The 22,873-nt window shown below is 43.9% G+C and overlaps 2 protein-coding genes across 9 annotated transcripts in view; both read left to right on the top strand.

Moving 5' to 3' along the window:
* The window catches only part of ZNF2 (zinc finger protein 2), a 59,620-nt gene extending 56,910 nt beyond the window's left edge, over nucleotides 1–2,710 (top strand). For all 7 annotated transcript variants that reach the window (XM_082356224.1, XM_082356228.1, XM_082356226.1 and 4 more), the window contains one exon: nucleotides 1,619–2,710. The gene's annotated coding sequence lies outside the window, so the exon portion shown is untranslated. The remainder of the gene's footprint in view (nucleotides 1–1,618) is intronic.
* Nucleotides 2,711–8,062: 5,352 nt separating this feature from the next.
* ZNF892 (zinc finger protein 892) lies at nucleotides 8,063–22,123 on the top strand. Of its 2 annotated transcripts, none has more exons than XM_082356217.1 (5): nucleotides 8,063–8,377; nucleotides 9,185–9,273; nucleotides 12,168–12,270; nucleotides 12,778–12,864; nucleotides 14,846–22,123. In XM_082356217.1, exons 1-5 carry the CDS (start codon nucleotides 8,086–8,088, stop codon nucleotides 16,111–16,113), a joined length of 1,839 nt encoding a protein of 612 aa, XP_082212343.1. In that variant the 5' UTR covers nucleotides 8,063–8,085; the 3' UTR covers nucleotides 16,114–22,123. The 2 variants fall into 2 exon arrangements, with proteins under 2 accessions (XP_082212343.1, XP_082212342.1); XM_082356216.1 differs by having other exon boundaries at nucleotides 14,834–22,123.
* The last annotated feature ends 750 nt before the right edge of the window (nucleotides 22,124–22,873 follow it).

Here is a 22,873-nt window from a genome sequence, read left to right as displayed (position 1 = left end):
TCCTGCTCCTTGGGGTCTCATAGACCTGTGGGGATGGTCCCTGCCATACCGGGCCTTGGCCTGGAAAACCTGTCCCCCAGATCGAAACATGGCTTTCTTGTCACCTTTCTCAAGTTCTTGCTCAAATGTGCCACCTTCTCAGTCAGGCCTGCCCTGACCAGCCTAACTAAAAGTGAACTCTCTCCATCCTTTTCCCATCTCCAGCCCCTGCACTACCTAGCTCTTTTCCCAGCTCTGTCTTCCTAACATACTATATCTTTACTTCTTTATTTTGTTTATTGTCTGTCCACACCTACTCTCCGATTAAAATGTAAACTCCATGAGAGATTCTTGTTTTATATTGTTCATTACTGTATCCCCAGTGTTTTGAACAGTACCTGGTATGTAGCACACACTCAGATACTTGTCAGAGGAATGAATTAGTGGAGCTGTGCATAACAAGGCCCTTTCTCTTGGTTTTTTTCTGAGGGTGGGTTGAGACCTATCTTTTCTTTTTTTTTAAGATTTTTTTTTTGATGTGGACCATTTTTAAAGTCTTTATTGGTACCTGTTACAACACTGCTTCTGTTCCATGCCCTGGCTTTTTGGCCATGAGGCATGCAGGATGCCAGCTCCTCGACCAGGGATCAAACCCACAGCGCTGCACCGGAAGGTGAAGTCCCAACCACGGGACCACCAGGGAAGTTCCGAGACCTATCTTTATCTCAGCTCTGCTAACATTTCTTATCTTTCCTGCTTGCCCTTTACCATATCTCCCTCCTCTTCCTCTAAAACACCGTTCATAGTCACTGACAGTTCCCTTGCTCAGGTGCTAGCCTGTCTCCCCACTTACTCTCTGCTGTTTACACTCACGGACACATAACAAACTGCCCGGTCATTTCTGTGCTTCTTTGTGTCTCTCCTATTTTTCTGCATCTGTATCTCCCTCTGAAATTCTCTTCTTTTGGCTGTTCATATGGTTACCTTGTCTTTCAGATCTCAGCTTAAATGTCGCTTCTAGATGACCATTCTTAAGGGTCCCTCTAATGAAGGCCCCACTCCAACTCCCATTCATTATTTCCTTCACTGTGCTTTTCACCATCTGTTCTATTTTGTTTGTTTATTCTTTGTCTTCTGTGTGGTAGAATACAAGCATCACAAGGAGAGGGACCGTGTCTGTCTTGTTTATTAGAATCCCAGTGACTTTTTTTTTAATCTTCTTTTATGTATTTATTTATTTGGCCGTGCCACCAAGGCATGTGGGATCTTTGTTCCCCGACCAGGGATCGAACCCGTGCCACCTGCATTGGAAACACAGAGTCTCAACTGCTGGACCACTAGGGAAGCCCCTAGAATCCCAGTGACTTTTACAAGCGCCTAGCACTTAGTAGGAACCTAGTAAATATCTGTGAATGAATAACTGAAACTTTTTTAATGGACTAAATGCCCACCCTCCACTTCCAGTCTCTATTCCTCTCTTTTCTTCTGCCATTTTTCACCCTCTCCATGATGTCTTTCTCTTGAGGAGCTACCAATAAACCAGGCAATATTTTGTATTCGTTCTTTTCTTAACATCTACAATGTTTTCTTTTTCACTGGCACTAAACCCAGTTATATCTCTGTTTTCTATTTGTTTTAGACCAGAAGGCTAGACTTGAGAGCCAGGACTCAACTCAAAGGCAGGATGTTTCTAAAAAAGTAAAGTCACGAGAGACATTAATGGAAAAACTCAGAGAAGATGGTCCTCTGGGTCCTGTACTTGGCCCAGAAAACCCTGAGGGCACGATGAAGGAAAATCCTTCAGGGGAGACTTTGAAGAAATCCTCCCCCAAGGAAAAGGACTCCAGGCAAGGATCCACTCCTGCTAAGAAAACCAACAGTAAAGGGAGAAGCTTTGCAGCATATGTAGGAAGACCTTATTCAACCACTTGTCCCGCACTTGCAATCAGAGGTCTCACACTGGAGAGAAGCCCTATGATTGTAAAGAGTGCGGGAAAGCCTTCAGCTATCTGAGTAGTCTTAGAAACATCTGATGTCTCACTCTGGGAAGAACCCCTTTGAATGCAGCAAATGTAGGAAAACTTTCTATGACCGATTAACCCTCACTGAACATCGGCGAACTCACACGGGAGAGAAGCCCTTTAAATGTAACAAGTTTGGCAAGGCTTTCTTTGTCCAATCCTCTTTTACACGACATCAGAGAACCCATATTGGAGAAAGTCCTTATGAGTGTACAGAATGTGGGACATCCTTTAGCCAGAAGAGCATCCTTGCCCGCCACCAGCTCACTCACAGCGGAGAGCAGCCCTCTGGGTGCAAGGGGTGCGACAAAGCTCTGACCGCTCCTCGCTCCTCCGCCACAGGAGAGCCCACACTGGAGGGACTCCTTTTGGATGTTGTGAGTGTGGAAAAGTTTTCTTTGACCGCTCATCCCTTAATCAGCATCAGAATATTCATAGTAGAGACAAGCCCTATAAATGCACTGAATGTGGGAAAGCCTTTCTCCAGAAAAGACGACTTATTCAACATCAGAGGGTGCACACTGGGGAGAAGCCCTACGAATGCGGTGTGTGCGGGAAAGTGTTCAGTTGCAAATCATCTATCATCCAGCATTAGCGACGTTATACCAAACAGGCTTCAGAATATCATAGAGGTGCTTCTGCCAGACATGGGACCCCCATAGAGACTTAGGATGCTCTTATTCAAAATAATAAAGATTTATGTCTGAGCATTTCTGACTACTGCTTATTCTCATGCCTCCATTTGGTACCATGGTCTCAATAAATAGCCTCAATGGACTGTGCCATAGATTTCCCCTAGGATGCTTCAAATTTAAGATCATACTCTGAGGATCCCCAAATTGGTCATAACCTCTCCAATCAATATGCTCTGTAAGTGTCTGAAGGGGACTCTAAGATAGGCATCATATATTTTATTCATTCATGCATGCATTTATTTTTTCTAGACTGACTACTCCATGAGACAGGAACGATTTCATATCTGTGCACTGCTGTGTCCCCAGTGTGGTGCCTGACACTTACTACATATTTCCCGAATGAATGAATACCTGTCTAGTCATGAAAACTTGAGTCCCAAATCCAATGCACTTTCTAGAACTAGAAACTTCAGTAAGAAAATAAACATCAAGCTAATATATTTAGCAATGCAAATACCTTCACTGTAGTTGTGCTATGAGCTCTTAATCCATTCTTCTTGGAGCTTCTTGGAGCTCTGATTTGGTTTATATGCTCTTGTTCTTCACTTTAGCTCCTCAGGACCTTCAGTTTCCCTGGAGTTTGCCTCTTTTGCCCTCTTACCTGACCTCTGGGCTCTGGTAGAGTAACCCATCACCCGACTATTCTTGTTTCTACCCAACTGCTCTTGTTTCTAGGGTAGTGGTTGTTTTTATCTTTAATCTCATTGGTCCCTAAGATGCCTTAGCCTGGCTCTGTCATTCCATCAATACCCTGGGCACAATACCGTCCCTTTCTCATCATATATTCACTCATAGCTGTTGAAGGGAAACACATTCATACCAGAAGTTCAAAGTCCAGTTGCAAAAGCCAGCTGCAGCCATGGCAGCTGGGTGGGGTCCCAGGCTGAAGAAGTCAACCACAGTGAACCAGGAGATGCGGCCATGTCTAATCTCAAAGAATACCACAAAGCCAAAGTTAACTCCAGACATAGCTCACCCACGAGGGGTCATCCTTCAGGACTAAAGCAGCTGACATGAGGATGTAACTGAAAGCAGGGCCACCATGTCCTATTAGACGTGATGTCCTTCTTGCCCTCAACATAAGTATCTGTGAAACCAAAATGAAGACTGTCCTATCTTCACCTACACAGTGGGGACATAGATTGGCTTCCTTACACCTACATCTCTGAGAATCCCTGCTTAGTAATAAAGCAGCAATTCCAAATACCCTAGGATCAGCAGTTCAACTTACTGAGCCATATATGTGGAACCTAGAAAAATGGTACAGATGAACCAGTTTGCAGGGCAGAAATAGAGACACATTTGTAGAGAACAAATGTATGGACACCAAAGGGGGAAAGTGGCGGGGAGGGGTGGTGGTAGTGGGATGAACTGGGAGATTGGGATTGACATGTATACACTAATATGTATAAAATAGATAACTAATAAGAACCTGCTGTATAAAAAAATAAATAAAATTAAATTTAAAAATTAAAAAAAAAAAAAAAAAAAGAATTCTCCAGACAGTCTACGTGGAGAAACCATGCCTTGGAGCAGGTGATGGGCAGAGAAGCAGAAGGATTTTATCTGATCAGATCCCTCCCATCTTCCTCGCATTTTCAGGTTGCATCATAGCCAGATCCCACAACCCATCGTGTGGCACATCAACAAGTCTGGGCGTGGTACCAGGAGCCAGGAACCTGCAGTGTGCAGTTATTTGGCCTGTGGCAAGCAAGGGGAGAGACTGGCCTGCCCAGGCCAATAACTGTCCCGCTGCAGGTGGTGCAGTCACAAGGCTGAGCACGCTTCCAGGCTCTGGCAGCTGAGATGGAGCAAAGAGCTGAGGGTCTGTGCAGAGGCCCAGAGGTAACGTGACCAGGCACAGGACTCACGCCTGATTTATTCCCTCTGCTATTTCAATCCAAGCTCGATTTCCTGTCTCAAGTCTGCCTTCCTCTCTGACTGCCTGAGACCTTTAGCACCTCTCTCTTCTCTTGAATCTCGTGTCCCTCAAACCTCCACCTGTTTGACACCCAAACCCTTTCTTTACTTTTTGGTTTTTCCCTCTTCCATGGTTATTAACGGATTCCTTGTTTACCTCTCTTTACGTCAACTTTCGCGTCAAAGTTCATGGCCTTTGATGGCACCGTAGCTTCTTGAGGAAGGCAAGGATGCTTTCCTGGCAGGTTGTTTTGGCAAACACAAAGACAGACTAGAAGGAAACAGTGACTCTCAAATTTAAACTTAGGAACTTTAATAAATTTAGGAAAGCTCAAGGTCAATCCACCCTTAAGAGACAATGGGAACTCACTGGGGACCAATGGGTTTTTAATCCCAAGGGGTTCCAACTCCTCTGTGCTGCTTTGTGACACCAATTTATGCACTTGGGCCAGCTGGTAGTGTCCGTTCAAACGTTGGGCCTGTGCAAATAAAAGCAGAGTTATAAAGGAAGTCCAGGTTTTCCAACAGCACACAAATGAGAGCCAAGAAAAGCAACGAGGGCCATATTAGTTGCAGGCATTTATTCCTTCTCTACAAGTACAGAGCATACTCTCATACAGCTGTTGATCATCTAAGTACCAGTAAATACTCTAGTGATATTCCTTGCCCCATGGAGCTTAATCTGTGGTGCATGTGTGTTGGAGACACCTAGTAAACAAAATTAATAATCATATGTTAGCAAGCGATAAGTGCTATGGGGAAAAAAAATAGTGTGGTCAGAGAAGGCTTCACAGGGAAGATGAACAAAGGCTGGGAGGAGGTGAGAGAGCAAGCCATGTGGGCATCTGGGGAAGGATATCCAGACAGGGGAACAAGCACAAAGGTTCCGTAGTGGAAGCATGTTCACTTGACTGACAAGTGACAAAGAGGCCAGTGTCGCTGCAGCAGAACAAAGGAGGGGAAAGTAGTCGAAGATGAGATCAGAGAGTTAGTGGGTGTGGATAATACAGACTTTTTTTTTTCTGGCTGCACCGCACAGACCCGGGCCATGGCAGTGAAAGCACCAAGTCCTGCCCATTGGACCACCAGGGAATTCCCAGTGATGCAGATTTTGAAGGGCTCTGCGGGCCACTGTAAAGACTTTGGCTTTTTCTCTGAGATAGGGGAGCACTGTGTTGAGACTAGAATATGCAGGGCAAGAGTAGGAGTGAGAGCAGTTAGCAGGCATTTGCAGCGATCCAGACAACAGATGATGGATGCTTAGACAAGTGTAGTAGCAGTGGAGGTGGTGAGACGTGGTCAGATTCTGCATAGATTTTGAGAGTATGGCCAACAGGATTTGGGGAGGAAGTGGATGTGGGTGGTGAGATAAAGAGAAGAATGGTGACTCCAAGGTGTTTGAACAGAGCAAATAGAGGGATGGAGTTGCCATTTACTGAGGTGGGGAAAACTACAGTGGGGGAGGAAAGACATCAAAAGTTCACTTCTGAACATGCTACATCAGCGATATTTACCGAACATCCAAGTAAAGAGGTTGAGGAGACAGCTCAAGGTCAGGGGAGAAGCCTAGGCTAGAGGGATAAATTGGGAGTTGACTAAATTTGGATGGTATTTAGAATATCTAGAATGAACAAGATCACCAAGCAGTAAGTGTTGATTGGAAAAGAAACAAAGTCCAAGGATTGAGCCCTGGGATATTCCAACATTTAGTTCGTTCCCAAATGAGCAGCTTCAGCATCACTTGGGGACTTCTTAGAGATGCAATTTCTCAGGCCCACCTCAGACATCCTGAATAGGGGTGAAGTTCGGCACTATGGTTTCACAAGCTCTCCAGGTGATCCTGACCATGCTATAGTTTGACCACCACTAGTTTAGAGGCTAGGGAGAAGAGGAGGAAGAACTACTTAAGGAGACTGAGAAGGAGTGGCCAGTCAAGGAGGAAAACCAGAGTGTTTCCAGGAGGGACTAGTCCGTTTTACCAACTACTGTTCATAGGTAAAGTGAAGAGGACTGAGAACTGCCCATTGATCTGGTAACGAAAGGGAATTTCATGGTGATAGTTAACAAAAGGAAGAAAGGTATTCCCAGGTGTTCCAGATATGTCAACTGGTGGTACCTTTCACACACTATTTTTTGAAAGAAACTGCCCACTCCATACCTCCTGCTGATGGGGGGTGGGGGTGGAGGGGGGGGGTGTTGGTTCCCTCCAGCTTGAGCTGGTAGGGCTGTGTTCTCTATCACATGCACCCTCTCCTCCCAGCCCTAGCTGATTGGACCAAAATCAGCCAACCTAGAGATGAATTAGGAGATAAGCATAATTATCTGTATAGCAGAAACCCAGTATAATAGTGGCTTCTACAAAACAGGAGTTTACATCTCTCCCACATTAAAGCCCAAGCTCTGTTCCACCAAAATGTTAGGGGCTCAGTTCCTTCTGTCTTATTGGTTTGCCGTTCCTAGGGTATTAACCTTGTCCACACCATCCGCAATGACTAGCCTGCGTTCCAGCCATCATGGAGGAGTTTCTTCTTCCCTTTAAGAATCACTTTGCTCTCATCCCCCTGGCAAGAGGTAGGGACGATGAGAAATGTCATTTTTACTCCAGGCAGCCTTAAGCCTAGCTAAAAGTTGGGGATTCTATTAAAGAAAGGACAAACAGACGTTGTGGCTTATACCCAAGCAGGGACAGTTAGGTACTTTGATTTTCTTTCTTGGGAACTTGAGCTGGATAGCAAATTGGCCACTTTATTGTGGGAAGGAAGGTGAGAACATGCACCAGCCTGAAGATAACCCCACTCGCAGATGACGTTTCCTAGAGCTCCTTGGGAGTTTGAAAGACCTTCATGTTCCAGGCACCTTAAGGTCAGCGGTACCAACTATTAACTAATAGCTTCTTGGGGACCGGACTGAGGTGCTTTCCGGGACTGAGATTCTGCTTTTCATTATTTCGAGGTGCAGCATGGAATAAACATCCCTGGTTACTTGAGGTAATCTCTGCCCCCCGACAATGGGTCGTGGAGGCGCAGTACAGGGGAAGCGACGTGGTGGGGTGAACATCCTTGGAACGCGGGCGCCTTCCCTCCGAGGGAGCACAGCAGCTAGGGAGGAATCCTGGGTGGGTAGGGGGGCGCCGCCCTCTGCCAGTTACAGTTGCGGGGAGTGAATTTCCCTCTCGAGGCGGGGTTTGGCGCGGCCGAACACGTCCTCCGGGGTCGAAGCCCAGAGTACACACTGAGGAAGGGGCGGCCCCTGGAGTGTCCAGGAAAGAGCTCTCCGAGGGGCCGAGCACTCCTAAAGACCCAGCACGGCCGCGCGCCACCGCAGAGACGCAGATCCGGGAGCAGAGGCGGCCCCGCGGGCTCCTCTGGGAAGCGTCCTCCGGTGACGCACGCCGCGCCCTGCGGAGGATTCTGGGAGTTGTAGTTCAGTAGCGGTTCGGGCCGGCGCGACTCGGCCCGGCCGGCTCCTAGATGCCTTTGTCGCTGGCCGGGCCTCCACAGTGTTGTTCGCGAGGTCGAGCCTGGGCTCCAGGAGGGCTGAGCGCGTGTCCTTCTGAGTCTGAGTGGCCGGAAGGAGGGCGGTGGAGGGCCCCCGGGTGGAGGACACCGGGCTGCCCAGCTATAGAGCCGCGCGCGTGTTCCCGGGCCTCGGGGTGGACTAGAGCTGTGGACCCCCCGCCCCTAGTGCGTTCGTCGCGCCATTCTCCCACGGTCGTCACTTGCGCCGGCGGGGAGGAAGTCGCCATGGAGCCTAAGGGCAGAGGTGAGAATTTCAGAGGGATGCCGCCTGCTGGAGAGAAAAAAGGAGAAAGGCTGCCCTCTGGCTGGGGCAAGCTCTGGAAGGACAAGCATCACGTCTTCTCTGGGAGAGAGCCCATTCCTACCAGTTGGTCTCACGTTGGGGTTTAAGGGGAACCCGCTACCTACATTGCCCTGCTGGTCTTTAGGATGACGTATGCCTCTTTTGCACCCCCAAATCACCAGATCTGACAATTTGGCTTTTGATAATGACTTTCTTTTGTTCTCACAGGAACCTCGTAAGGCGGTTATGGAGGAAGGAGACTATCATATTTGACCCATTTGGCAGATGGGGAAAGTGAGGATTCGAGAAGTCACAGGATTTGTTTAGAGTACTTGGATTTTTTTCCCCACAGGCCCATTGCTTTTCTGAGAAAGCCAGTTTTGTATCTGAAAAGCCAGTGTTCAAAAAGAATTTAACTAGTCTTTCATCCTGTGAGCCTGGAATAGAACAGGAGTGACTCATTGAGGCACGGATTGACACACCGAGACTTTGAGATTATTTTGACTACACTCAGCAGATGAGAAATGGAAATATGTATTTAAGTGTCCAGGATCTCGTAGCAGAGTTCTACTGGAGTTTAAGGGCAGAAGCGCATAGGAGGAACCTGAGGCAGCCATGGTCATGACTGTCTTGTATAAGAGATGTTGTGGGATTGTCCCTTGGTTCCCTGTGTTGACTCTTCTTAGGTGACAAGTAGTTGTGTGTGGCAGTTTCTGTGAGTGTACTGCAAGCAAGGGTAATCACTGTGGTTCCTATTTCCACTTGTAGGGTCACTTTCTGAGAATTCAGACCTTCCCCATGCTGGAAACCCAAAAGAAAATGGCCTGACCACTGTGCTGCTGACCCCTGCATCCCAGGTGGGTTTAAATTTCTTCTTTTTTTTTCTGTTCTCAGAACGTGAATATGGTTTCTAGCATTGTTATGGACTTGCTCAGCCGTGGTTCCTAGACCACTGGCTTCATCCTAATAAAATGATGAGCGGTGAACCTGATAGTAAATGCTCCTCACATGGACAGAACTTTCCCTCCTGGCATCACTTCTCTATCCGCTTAGTGCTAGATGCACACTTACAAGCTCTTCAGTGCTGTAATTGGCCTCCTGGCGAGATGCAAAGGAATAAAAGCCAGTTGCCTCTGCCTTGTGAAGTTTACTGAGGAAATAAGATATAGATAAGTAAAATAGTTAAACAGAAAGAAGAAATATATATATATTTTTTTAATAGAGAAATTACTAGTACAGACAAGTCATAAAAGACCTTAGAAGAGGTTTTCCATCCTCTAGAGTATTTGGGGGTAAAATGCTGGGATAAAAGCTGCATTTTGGAAGACAGGAGAGAGTAGGTAGTTGGAAAATAGAATATAGGAATATTCCAAGAGAGAGAACAGCTTTGGCAAAAAGTCTCCAAGTGATGAGAGAGTCAGAGGTCTTCAGGGAGAAGGTGTGTCACTGTGGAGTGAGCTGGAGTGTGATGAGGGAAGTGTAGGCGTGTTGTAGCCAGACCACAGGAAAAATCCACACAGGATCTTATTCCAAAGGCAGGTGAGGCCCCATGAAAGTTTTTAGAGGCCCAGCAAGACGAAACATGCTGTGAATGATTGGAGAGAGAAGATTAGTCAAGATGCTTCTGTAGGATCTGGCCTAGGATACTGGCAGAATGGCAGACCCCGTGGTAAAGGCATTGGGACTGCCTGTCAACCTCAGACCTGCCTCACAGCATCCAGGTGCTGACAATCCATGCAAAACGCTAGGAAGAAACACCAGTACTGATTCTGATGTGAACTGGTAGATCTCTTTCAGAGGGAAGAGGAGAGAGAGTCAGTAGCATCTGCTGGACAGTGCGTGATTGGTCTGCCTGTGCCCTCAAGCCCCCCACATACTCACCCTGAGCAGCAGCTCCTTAAATGAGTATGATTGCTGAGGTTTTCTCAGAACTAAAGTCTCAAAGGAACTGCTAGGTAGTCTGTTACTGCTGCATTGTTTGTAAAGAAAAGAGACTGTACAAATTGCATGGCTTGTGTTGAGCACTCCTGAGGCATGTGGCCTTAAGGGACCATAACTTAAATAAAAAGGGAAGTGATTTCATAGTTCAAGTATTAGAAAAAGATTTAAATTATTTTGAGCAGGGGATTTTCAAAGTAGGTAGTTCTCTTAACTTTATGTCATGATGTGAATTATTTTACCAGTTGGTTTTGGAGGATATGTATACATATATACGTGTGTGTGTGTATACATATATACATGTATATATGTATATACATATATATTCAGGGGCTATGGCAAAAGTGGTGTTTCAAAGAAAGCCATGACTGGTTCATTTGCTAGCATCCCAGGGACTGGTCTGTTTCAATGTGACTCCATTACATTGAAGTTGTATAGAAAAAATTTTTAATAGAGTTAGAACAATTATTAGACATTTGTTTTATCAGCAGTAAACCGATTCAGCTCTAGATTCAAAGGAGCATTACCCACCCTGCTCACTCTCCCTACATTTTAGTAGATGATCTAAACTTTGTGCCTGTCATCTAGGTTAAGGTAAGGTAAGGTAAACACTCCTGTAATGTTTTCAATGTTTGATACACTTCTCTTCCCCTCCCACCTCTGTTCCCAGGCACACTTTTATAGAACACCCCATTTAAACTTAATTCTTGTTCAAGTGTTTCACCTTCTTTTAATTCTTTGACAAATATTCACAGTGTTCCTGCTCTGTGCCAGAGACTAGGGCTGCTTCACTGAGCAAAATTAAACCTGGCCTCTACTCTCTTGGAGGTTAGCGTCTAATGGGACAGACAGACGTTAATCACAAAGTCCCCTTGATGTGTGCATAACCCAAGAGGAGGGAAGGAACATGGTGCTACCACCCAGAGAGTCAGGGAAGGCTTCCCTGAGGAGGTAACCCCTGAGCTGAGATCTGAAGTGTGAGTAGGATTAAGATAGCTGAAAGGATGGGGCAAGGGGAGAACATTCAGGGACAGGAAGCAATGCGTGTAAAGGGGCAGAAGGGAGGGAGTATGACATACATTTCAAGCAGCCAAAGGGCAGCCGGCAACTGGAGCACAGAGAATGCAGGAGGAGAAGTGTATGATGGGTTAGAGAGTAGATGGTGGAGGCGGGTGGGAGAGTGGTCAGACTGACTGGGGAGAAATGGCAAGAACACTTTCGGAACTCTGATAATTTGGGCTTGAAATACTGTTTTACAAATCTATATACTGTGACATGTGTAGCAAACATCTTAATTTTTAGAAAATATATTGGACTGATTTTATTCTCAAAGGAAAACGAGAGAGAAAAATAATTCATATTTCTTGAATCTCTTGTATTCTAAAACCATACCATAAAGAAAATACTTCATTCATAATTATATTTTCTCCACTTTCCCATATCCCATATTGGGAGATATCCCATATCTCCACTTTCCCATATCTCCACTATTGCCAAATAGTAAGGATTTCTGTAGTTCTATAATTTAACTTTTCACCACATAAACTAGTAACTTGGTACCTTCAGATTTTACCCTGCAGGTGTTCCTTCGCACTTGCAGGTTACATGCGATTCTAATGCGTGGAGGTAAGGAGCGAGTCTGTGACTCCAAATACACCAGAGAATCTTAGTATTGGAAGGGACGGTAGAGGTCGTTTTGTCTAACCTTCCTGTCCTTCCTGTCTTTCTCCTCTTATGCTGTCTGTTTGAGTCCTTCCCAGAGGCTTCTGGAAGGACGTCCCTTGGTGAGCACTTGATGTGTTCCGTTTTTCAGGAGTCGATGATCAGGGATATGGCTGAGGCTGTCACCCAGTGGGGGCAGCTGAACGCTCCTCAAGGAGATGTGCCTGAGAAGCATAGGAATCTGGTCTTGCTGGGTAAGCATCACCCCGGCCCACACCCAGTGTGGGAATTTACCCAGTGTGGTACCTTTGCTTCCTCAGTTCCTAGGAGCTCTGAGGTTCTTAGATTCAAAGATTCTTAATCCCTGTGTAAGGTCTGATGCGGGCAATTTCTTCTTTTTGTTTCTGGATATAAGTTTAAACCTTCTAGAGTTAGAAGTGGACACCTTTATATCGTAATTGCCTAGGCGGTAGCGTCCTTCTTCCCTACTCCCTGACCAAGGATGTTGAGACAAAGTTCTAATAAAAACACCTCTTAAGAGATGGGTGCTTATTCTTTTAATAGGGAGAGGTAAAAGCAAGTGATTCAATTATTCTGAACTCAAATAGACCCCATATCAATCTTCCTACCTTCTTCTGAGCGCCGTTGAGGGAGAAATCCAGAACTGACCTTTCTCTCTCTTATATTGACTGTGTTTTCTAACGACCAAGGAGCTAACACTGAGCTCTTTACCAGACTCCTTTTTCTTTCCCCACGAACAGGGCTTCCAATTTCCAAGCCTGATGTAATCTCTCGGTTGGAGTGTGGGGAGGAGCTGGAGAGAGAAGTCTCTAAAGCAACTAGTCCAGGTGAGTGATTTTTGGAAACAGTGAACGTAAAACCCAGGTGGTCAGTGGGAAAAGCATCTTTGCAATGCTTGTGGAGGAGCCTTTCCAGATTTCGCTAGACCCATGGAAAGGTTGAAGTGAAGTGCCTTTCTCCTGGGCCATACTCCAGCTCTGTGGATGCTGATCTGTTATAGAGTCATAATTTTATTTTTTAGAAACTCAGTACTTTCCACCCTTTCAAACCAATTCTTTTTCCCAAATAAGGTGAAATGAAATCAACATTTTAATGTTTGTTAATAATTTGTTTGGGTGCAAGGCTCTAAACAGGTTTTTTCATACATGTTATTTTATTTCTGCAGGATAACGTGACTTTTTGTCTCAGAACAATGACTATAAATTGATCTCTGAGTCGTCCCTTGCCTTCTTCTCTAAGTGGAGGTAGCATAGCATAGTGGTTAAGAGTGCAGACTTTGGAACCACTCTTCCTGGGTTCAAAGCCAATCTGAACTACTTACTAGCTCTGTGAGCTTTAACAGATTAATTATTCTTTCTGTGACTCAAACTCCCCAACTGTAAAATGCGGGTTATGATAGCACTTAACTCATAGGGTTGTTGTGAGGATCAAATGAAATAATCCAAGGGAATGCTTAGAACAGTACCTGGCTATATGCTAAGCAAGTGATAGCTAATGATTAAGTCCTGCTAACTTTTCTTTTGAAAGATGTCATGGATTTGAGCCTATCACTTCTGTCAAACTGGATACTGCAGTAGACTACCAGCTAATTATACTTTCTTTAGCTTTTAATTGTACTTTCTTATCCTTGTCTAATTAGGCAGCATAATACTGCCAGATTTCCCACAGTGAGTTGTTTACTCTGCCAGTTCTGTATTCCTCTACCTGCCTTCAAGACCTACCTGCCTAGTCATTTTATCTTCTCTGTTCAACTTGAAACCTTAACACGAGACAGGCAAGTCTCTGACTATCCTCCGCTAACCATGTGTTTTCTGCAAATGTTTGGGGCTTCAATTCTTCCACTCCCCTTAGCTAAAAGTCCATTTGCCTTTAAGCTGTTTCTACCTATTTATCCTTAAAATCCTAGCCACTTCCTTGATTATGATACATCATTGAGAATGTTATATTGTATTGATTTATTTCATGTAGAGTCATGGTTGGAATGGATATTAATGACCATTTAAGCCTAGAATATTTAAACATTTCTAGCAGTGCAGGGTTTTCCCCCAAACTCTTCCTAAGAAGCTTGGAATTTGGGGGGCAGGTGTCCTGACAGGTTGGGGACCAATCTGAGCATGTGGGAATTTGGCCTTCCCCTCCCCACACACTACTTATTTTTTTGTAAAGGTTGGTTCTGTTTTGCTGTTTCCAGTTTGTTTGGTGTGGCACTATCAGAGATGATCAGTTGCTTTTTAATTACTAATTGAATTTGTAGATCTGGACTACCTTGAATGCTAGCTTCTAGGATTTGTGTCTCACCTTGAGACAGTGGAACCAACAGAGATTTTTGTGTAAGAGGTAGGCTTTTAAAAGGTTAGTGTGCTAGCAGTGATTGGGACATATTGGAACAAGAAAAGATTGGTGGTAAGATCAGCTAATGATGGACATTCTCAGGGCCTGATGCTCTGGTGAGGTGGTGACAGTGGGCAATGCATGGGAGACCATCGTTTTCAGATCCCGGTCCAGTCTCCACCAGACCCTGTTTCTTATCTGCTATTTCCCCCATCACCTCTGTTTAGTCTTGTTCTGTTATTCTTTCTCATTTCCTCCCCTGCTGGATACAGGAATGTTGAGCACTGCTTTGCCCAGTCATCTTTCTTTTCTCATGCTCTCTCAAGGTTGCAGGACTATTTTTGAGAACTTACAAGTTCCTCTGTCCCCTGTAAGCATTTTTTGTTTGTTTTGTTATTTTCCTACCACAGCAATTATTTTTCTCTCAGTGTAGGAAATGATACATTGTATTTTTGTTTCTTTGAGACTGGGATACAGGACCGGAATGCAAGGAACTAACTCAAGAGCAGGACATTTCTGAAGAAGAATCAGCCCCTGTTAACACTGGGGTGTTAATAGAGAGATTTCCAAAGGAAAGTTCCAGTGAATGTGAGGATTCTTTAGAGAGTCAGCAGGAAAACCATGAGAAACATTTAATACAAGAGGTTGTCCCTCAGAAGAAACCTTCTGGGGAGAGAAGTTACCAGTGTGATGGATTTGGAAGAAATTTTAGTCGGAGGACATTACTTGTTCAGCAGCAAGGAGAGCGACGACACAATTGTGATTCACTTAAAAAGAACTTGAAACAAAATTCAGATCTAATGAAACATGAGAAAATTTGTGCGGAAAAGAAGCCTTGGAAGTGTAATGAGTGTGAAAAGGCCTTTAGTTACTACTCAGCTTTTGTCTTACATCAGAGAATTCACACAGGAGAAAAACCCTACGAATGTAATGAATGTGGTAAAGCCTTTAGTCAGAGCATACACCTTACTCTACACCAGAGAATTCATACGGGAGAGAAACCTTACAAATGTCACGAATGTGGGAAAGCCTTCAGTCACCGCTCAGCCCTTATTCGGCATCATATAATCCATACTGGGGAGAAACCCTATGAATGCAATGCATGTGGGAAGGCCTTTAATCAGAGTTCATACCTCACTCAACATCAGCGAATTCATACTGGAGAGAAACCTTATGAGTGTAATGAATGTGGGAAGGCCTTCAGCCAAAGCACATTCCTTACGCAGCATCAGGTCATTCACACTGGAGAAAAACCCTATAAGTGTAATGAATGCAGGAAAGCTTTTAGTGATCGTTCAGGCCTTATTCAGCACCAGAGAACTCATACTGGGGAGAGGCCTTATGAGTGTAATGAATGTGGGAAAGCCTTTGGCTACTGTTCAGCCCTGACTCAACACCAGAGAACTCACACTGGGGAGAAACCCTACAAATGCAATGATTGTGCCAAAGCCTTCAGTGACCGCTCAGCCCTTATTCGTCATCAGAGAACACACACTGGAGAGAAACCTTACAAGTGTAAGGAGTGTGGAAAAGCTTTCAGCCAGAGCTCATCTCTTACAAAGCATCAGAAAACTCACACTGGAGAAAAACCTTATAAGTGTAAGGAATGTGGAAAAGCTTTCAGCCAGAGTTCATCCCTTTCTCAACATCAGAAAACTCATTCTGGAGGGAAAACCAAGGAATACGGAAAAGCCTTTAGTGAGCATTCAGCCTTTGGCCAGCAAAAGAGAATTCATACTGGATAAAGGTCATGTACCTGTAGTATATTCAGAACACATTTATTGAACAATTACCATACATGCTGTGAGGGCTACAAAGGAATTTAAGACTGTGTTACAAAAAAAGATTTAATTGAGAAGTCATTGTTGATATGGGACATAGCTTATTTAGAGTGTGAAGGAAGGGTTTTACATTTTTTAAAGTAACAGAGGACGTTGTGTATTTCCCTGGAGAGAGGGGGAAATTATTTCCAACACCCTAATGTGTATGTAAGCTACCAAATCCTTGAAAGAGAAATAGGGTGTGCCATGATGGAAAGAGGCCATCTTGGCTGGGGTAGGTGGTCTCATAATGCTAAGGAGATGAAGTTTTGAAGGGATAAATGGTCCTTTTAGGCAAGTTGCATGGGTGGAAATAAGAGGTTGGCAATTCACAGTGAACCTGTACAGGGTTGAGCGTGGTGGTGGAAGGGACATTGTCCGTGGTCTTAAATACCAGAGCACTTAGGAGGTGGATAATAAGAATAGACAAAAAGAGCTGGGGGATGAACTCAGGAAATGTTGATTGAGATAACTACTCAAATGAGTACCAAGAACCAGGAAAAATATCAGTCAGGCTTGTTAGTTGGTCACAAAGTTTCCACCTTGAAGCCAAGGAATGTTGGCCTGGCAAGTCCACTTCTGCACTTTTGGTCTTTTAGGCCATGTTCATTGAGAAGTTACCTACTAAGAATCACATTAACTCCAAGGGTCAAGACTGACAACCTAGAAAGGGAGACTACAGAAGGGACCTCTGATGCTTTCAACCTGTTTTAAGCTGAGTTACCTGAGAATGTGCATATTTATAAAAATTTGCCTCAGTTGTATGTAGTTTGTAGCCTAGGCTTTTTCATACCATCGTTTAATTTAGCTGTAGACCTGAACTGACGCTGCATATTAAGTTGTAAACAACTTGAAAACACTAGAAATCCTTACCTTTCATCATTTTACTCTTGAATAGAGGCAGGTGACATCTTTATATTTGCTTTTCTTCACTGAAACTTTGAAGATTATTTTTGCAAACATTTTGAGTACTGTGTTTTTAGTGGTTACAAGTTTGACTGTGATGTCTTAGTGTGCATTTCTTTCAGTTTATCCTGCTTTCTGTGCTTCTTGAGGCTGTAGGTGTGTGTCTTTTGCCAGATTTGGGGGATTCTCAGCCACCATTTCTTTGAATACATTTTCAGCCCCCACCCCCACCCCTTCTAACAAATGTTAGATCTTTAGTCTCACAGGTTCCTGAGACTCTGTTTACTTACTCTTTGGTACGTTTTTATCTTAGTCTGCATGGGTTGCCCTAGCAAAGTGCCATAGCTTGGGTGACTCAAACAACAGAGATTAATTTCTCACAGTTTTGGAGGCTGGAAGTCCAAGATCAATGTGTCGGCCTTGGTCTCTGATGAGGGCTCTCTTCCTGGCTTGCAGGTGGCTGCCTTCTTGCTGTGTCCTTACATGGCCTTTTCTTGGTGCCTGAGCATGGAAAGAGAGAAAGCGCTTGCTGTCTTCCTCTTGTAAAACCACCAGTCCTCTCCGCTTAGGAATCCAGCCTTATGACCTCATGTAGCCTTAATTTACTCTGAAAAACCCTATCTCCAAATACAGTCTCATTGGAAGTTAGCACTTCAACATATGAATTTTGGTGGGATACAATTCAGTCCATAGCATTTCAGTCCCTGGCCCCCAAATTCATGTTCTCACACGCAAAATACATCCACTCCCTCCCAACAACCTCCAAAGTCTTAACTTATTGCAGCATCAACTCTAAAGTCAAGTTCAAAGTCTCATCTAAATATCACATAAATGAGATATGGGTGAGACTTGAAGTATCATTCATCCTGAGGCAAAATTCATGTCCAGCTGTGAACCTGTGACACCAGATAGATGATGTGCTTCCAAAATTCGATTGTGGGACAGCATAAGGTAGACGTTCTCACTCCAAAAGGGAGAAGTAGGAAAGAAGGAAGGGGTGATGGATCCCAAGCAAACCCAAAACCTAGCAAAGCAAACTCCATGAGATCTTCAGGTGAGGATAAACCTGTCTAGCTTTGTGTCCCACCTTCCAGACCTGCTCGTGCAGCCATCCTGCTGCCAAGCTCTGCTGGGCAGCCCTTCCTCCAAACTGTGGCTGGAGGCTGTCTGGCCTGTTGAAACCAAGGTGATGTCCCCACCCTTTGAAGCTGAGGAGGCAGCCTCAAGATCTCTGAGTCGACTTCAGAGTCATTCTTCCCTTTCTTGAAGCACGGCGCACGTTTGCAGCTGAATAAGCTCTATTGTCTGGCCCTATAGGATCTAAGAAGTCCAACAGCCTTCCTTCATTTGTCTGGTTTTTCTATCCCCTTTAGTGCCAGCTGGCTGTGTTTCTGCTGGTATAGTCCCATTTCTGTCCCTGGCTTCTGCTGAGATGGCTGATTAAATCTATGAGTCACACCCATGATCTCTTTATCAAATGGTTGCTCAGCCTCGCCCTTATTGTTCTCTTCAGAACAAGTTTTCTCGTGTTTTGCAACATGGATAGAATTTACCAAACCTCCAAGTTCTAGTTCCTTTTGGGTTAACAATTCCTTTTTCATTCATCTCTCTCCTCTCGAATTTTTTTTTTCTTGGCTGGGTTGGGTCTTTGTTGCTGGGCACAGGCTTTCTCTAGTTGTGGCGAGTGGGGGCTATTCTTCGTTGAGGTGCACAGGCTACTCATTGCGGTGGCTTCTCTTGTTGCTGAACGTGGGCTCTAGATACGTGGGCTTCAGTAGTTGTGGCGCACGGGCTCAGTAGTTGTGGCACACAGGCTTAGTTGCTCTGCAGCATGTGGGATCTTCCTGGACCAGGGCTCAAACCAGTGTCCCCTGCACTGGCAGGCGGATTCTTAACCACTGTGCCATGAGGGAAGTCCCTCTCCTCTCGAATTTTGCTCTAATCAGTAAGGAGGACCCAAGCTGTGCCTTCAATACTTTGCTTGGAAATCTCCTCTGTTGAACATCCAGTTTCATTGCTCACACGTTCTACATTCCACAGAACACTGGAACACAGTGCAGTGAAATTCTTTGCCACTTTACAACAAGGATTGCCTTTCTTCCCGTTTCCAACGATGTGTTCCTCATTTCTGAGGTCTGAGACCTCACCAGAATGGCCTTTAATACCCATATTTCTAGGAGGCACCTCAAAACTCTTCCAGCCTCTATCCGTAACCCAGTTCCAAAGCTACTTCCACATTCTTAGGTATTTGTTAGAGCAGCATCCCTCTTCTAGGTACCAAAACCTGTCTTAATCTGTTTGGGTTCCAAAACAAAATACAGGCAGACCTCATTTTATTGTGTTTCATTTTATTGCGCTTTGCAGGTATTGTGGGATTGTTTTTTGTTTTTTGTTTTACAAATTTAAGGTTTGTGGCAAACTGTCCACTGTTGAGCAACTCTATTGGCGCCATTTTTCCAGCAGCATTTGCTCAGTTCGTGTCTCTGTGTCATATTTTGGTAATTCTCTCAATATTTCAAACTTTTTCATTATTATTATATGTGTTATGGTGATCTGTGAACAGTGGTCTTTGATGTTACTAGTATGACTCGCTGAAAGTTAGCATCTTTTAGCAATAAAGTATTTTTAAATCAAGGTACATACTTGTTTTTTAGACATAATACCATTGCACACTCGATAGACTACAGTATAAAGATAACTTTTATATGCACTGGGAAACCAAAAACAGTATGTGACTCACTGTTGTGATATTCACTTTATTGTGGCTTTCTGGAACTGAACCCACAATATCTCTGAGGTGTGCCTGTACCATAGGCTGGGTGGCTCAAACAACAGAGATTTAATTCTCACAGCTCTGGAGCTGGGAAGGCCAAGATGATTTGGTTTCAAGGGGCCAGCTGATTTGGTTTCTGGTAGGAGCTCTCTTCCTGGCTTGCAGGTGGCCACCTTCCTGCTGTGTTCTTACGGCCTTCCCTCAGTGCATGGGTGTGGAGAGAGAGAATTCTTTCTCCCTTTTCTTAGAAGTCTACCAGTCTTATCACATTAAGACCCCATACTTATAACCTCACTTAACCTAATTACCTTCTAAAAACCCCATCTCTAAATACAGTCATATTGGGGGTTAGGGCTTCAACATATAAATTTGGGGGACACAGTTCAGTCCATAGCAATTTTCTCTTTGTTGTTCAGATTGGGTATTTTCTATTGTTCTGTCTTCAAGTTCACTGGTTCCTCTGTCCCTTCCATTCTACTATTTGAGCCCATTATTGGGTTTTACGTCAGTTATTGTATTTTTCACTTGCATTTGATTCTCTATTCTATTTCTCTGCTAAGACTTCTATTTTTTAAATTTGTGTCAAGTGTGTTTGTAATTGCTCACCGAGGCATTGTTATAATGACTGTTTTAAAATCCTTGTCAGGTAATTCGCACATCTGTGCCATGTCAGTGTTGGCATCTGTGGATCATCTCACTCAGGTTGAGATTTTCCTGGTTCTTTGTGTGATGAGTGATTTTCCATTGAAATCTGGACATTTTGAGTATTATGAGGCTCTGACTCTGTTTGGAGCTTCTGTCTGGGCAGCCTTCCTCTGACACTTCTCTGGTGGAAAGGGTTGGGGGGACACTGCCTTATGACTATACGTTGGTGTTGGAAGTCCCGGCCCATCATTGGCCTCTGTTGACACGTGGGACAGGGATCCTCAGTACTGCTGGGCTGGGGGTGGGGAGGAGTTCCTGCTCCCCACGTGGCCTCCACTGGCACCACACCAGTAAGGAAGGGGAGAGACGTCTTGTCCCTGGGTAGGGTTGGAAGCCTAGTCTCCCCAGAGGGTCCCCGGTGACACTGCTGGGGTGGGATGGGGGAGGGGTTGGCTTTGACAATCCTGTCCCCCACTTGACCTTCTCTGACACCACTCAGGGTGGGGATGGGGCATTGAGGAGCCTCATTACAGCCTGTGAGGGTGGATGTGTAGGCTCCCCACTTGGCCTTTGTTGGTTGTGGATAAGACCACAGTGTTTTTCCATGGTCTCTGGCCAGAGTAGGGTGGTTCTTGTCTAAAAGTTTTCTGTCTTGCTAAGCTGCTCTTTTCCTAGTCCTTTGGCTAGAAAGAGCAGACTTTTCTTGGGCTTTTTTTTTTTTTTTTTTTTTTTGGTCTGTGCTTGTTGGTGTTTCTGGATTGCCTGCTTCTTCAGAACCCAGTCTGGGACAAATGAAGCAAAAAGAAAAGCCAAGGAGCCCTGTGTTGTTCTTCGGGTCCAGAGGTCCCCAGCCTGTCTGTATTCTCTCCACCTTTCAGAATCTTATGTTGTTTTCTATAGAACGTCCAGGGGTTTTAGCTATACTTAGAGAAATAGGGGAAATCACCACTCCATCTTTCCCATGACATCCTCCATCTGACACTGAAATGGCAGGTCAAGTTGCATCAAAGGTCTGTAGCTTACACCGGGCATTTGTAACCAAGTAAGGACCAAGAGGAATGCTCACTTGTTCCCCAAAGATACATTGCCTGGTTGGAAGGTAGAAACTATCAGGCTGCAAGTGTCATCTAGCTTTGAGGGAACTATAGTTTTTAAGTTGAGGAAATACCAGCATTTAATTGTAGTTTACAAATTCAAGAAGGAAGCATAGATATGACTAAGAATATAAACTATGAGGTTAAACATTTTTATTTGTATCTTTGTTCCAAGAACATGTGAGAACCACTGGAGAATTAGATTCAGAATTTTGTGTTTTTTTCCTATTATGTATTATCTATGTGTGGGTATCACAGAGAACCAACAAAATAAAGAAAGAAAATAATTGGGATTTGGGACAAATCACGTCATCCTTTTAAATCTGTTTCCTCATTTATATATATTTTAAAATGTCATACCTCCTTGAGAGTGGCTAGATTAGGTAGATAATGGGTGCAGAGTGATTTGTAAGCTATCAAGTGCTGTATGACTATTAGGTATTGGTATAGCTGTTTATATGACCTGTCCATCATGTAAGCTTTATGATGGTGTAGCCCAATAAAATGATGAATGTAACATGTGTCTTTTAATCTTTTATTTAAAAAAAAAGTTTTTTTTTTAATGAACAGTAGTAAAATCTGCATCTTTTGAGGTGATTGTATGGTTTTCTCTAATCTGTTAATGTGGTAAATTACATTGATAAATTTTCTAATGTTAAAGAACACTTGCATTCCTGGGATTTACGCAACTTAATGATTTTCCCTACCCTTGGAAGAGTTTGTGCTCCTTGAATGTTTAGTTACATTCACCTGTTAAACTGGGATTATTGTTGTATAGTGTGTGTTTTGACTGGTTTTAGGGGATATTCAGTTTTTCTATCTCTTCTTGAATTTTTTTAAGTTAGGCTTTTCTAAAAGTTTATCTTTTTTGCCATTAAGTTGTTCAAATATTTTTATTTTATTTAAAATCCCTGTTTTATCTGTAGTTATGGTCTCTTTTTCATTCCTGGAATTGCTTATTTGTATCCTCTCCTTTTCTCTTGATTGTGTTTCCAGAGGTTTGTCAGTTTTACTACTCCAATAAAAAAAACCTGGCTTTTGGGCATTTTATAAAATCAACTTTATTAAAGTATACTTTTAGATAAATAAATTCACCCATTTAAAGTGTCCAATGAGTTTGATAAATATAATACCTGTTTAAGCACCAAAATTGTGTGTGTGTGTTTACAGTATGGTTTCTTCCTTCTCTCTTTCCTCCTTTAATCTCATTGACCCAACTAAAAAAACCCAACTATTAGTTTCATTGATTTTTTTTCTATTGTTTATC

This window comes from Balaenoptera borealis (assembly GCF_965194805.1).
Source record: "Balaenoptera borealis genome assembly, chromosome: 15".
In the NCBI taxonomy this organism is placed as follows: domain Eukaryota; kingdom Metazoa; phylum Chordata; class Mammalia; order Artiodactyla; family Balaenopteridae; genus Balaenoptera; species Balaenoptera borealis.
The sequence above is the reverse complement of the archived record's forward strand: the minus strand, read 5'-3'. Positions and strand labels throughout refer to the sequence as shown.

Bases quoted from the DNA above. Each gene is read 5' to 3' on its own strand.
- ZNF892 (XM_082356216.1), top strand. From the start codon at position 8,086: ATGCCTTTGTCGCTGGCCGGGCCTCCACAGTGTTGTTCGCGAGGTCGA. The intron at 8,378-9,184 runs GTGAGAATTTCA...TTCCACTTGTAG, and splicing joins CATGGAGCCTAAGGGCAGAG to GGTCACTTTCTGAGAATTCA. The intron at 12,865-14,833 runs GTGAGTGATTTT...TGTTTCTTTGAG, and splicing joins CTCTAAAGCAACTAGTCCAG to ACTGGGATACAGGACCGGAA.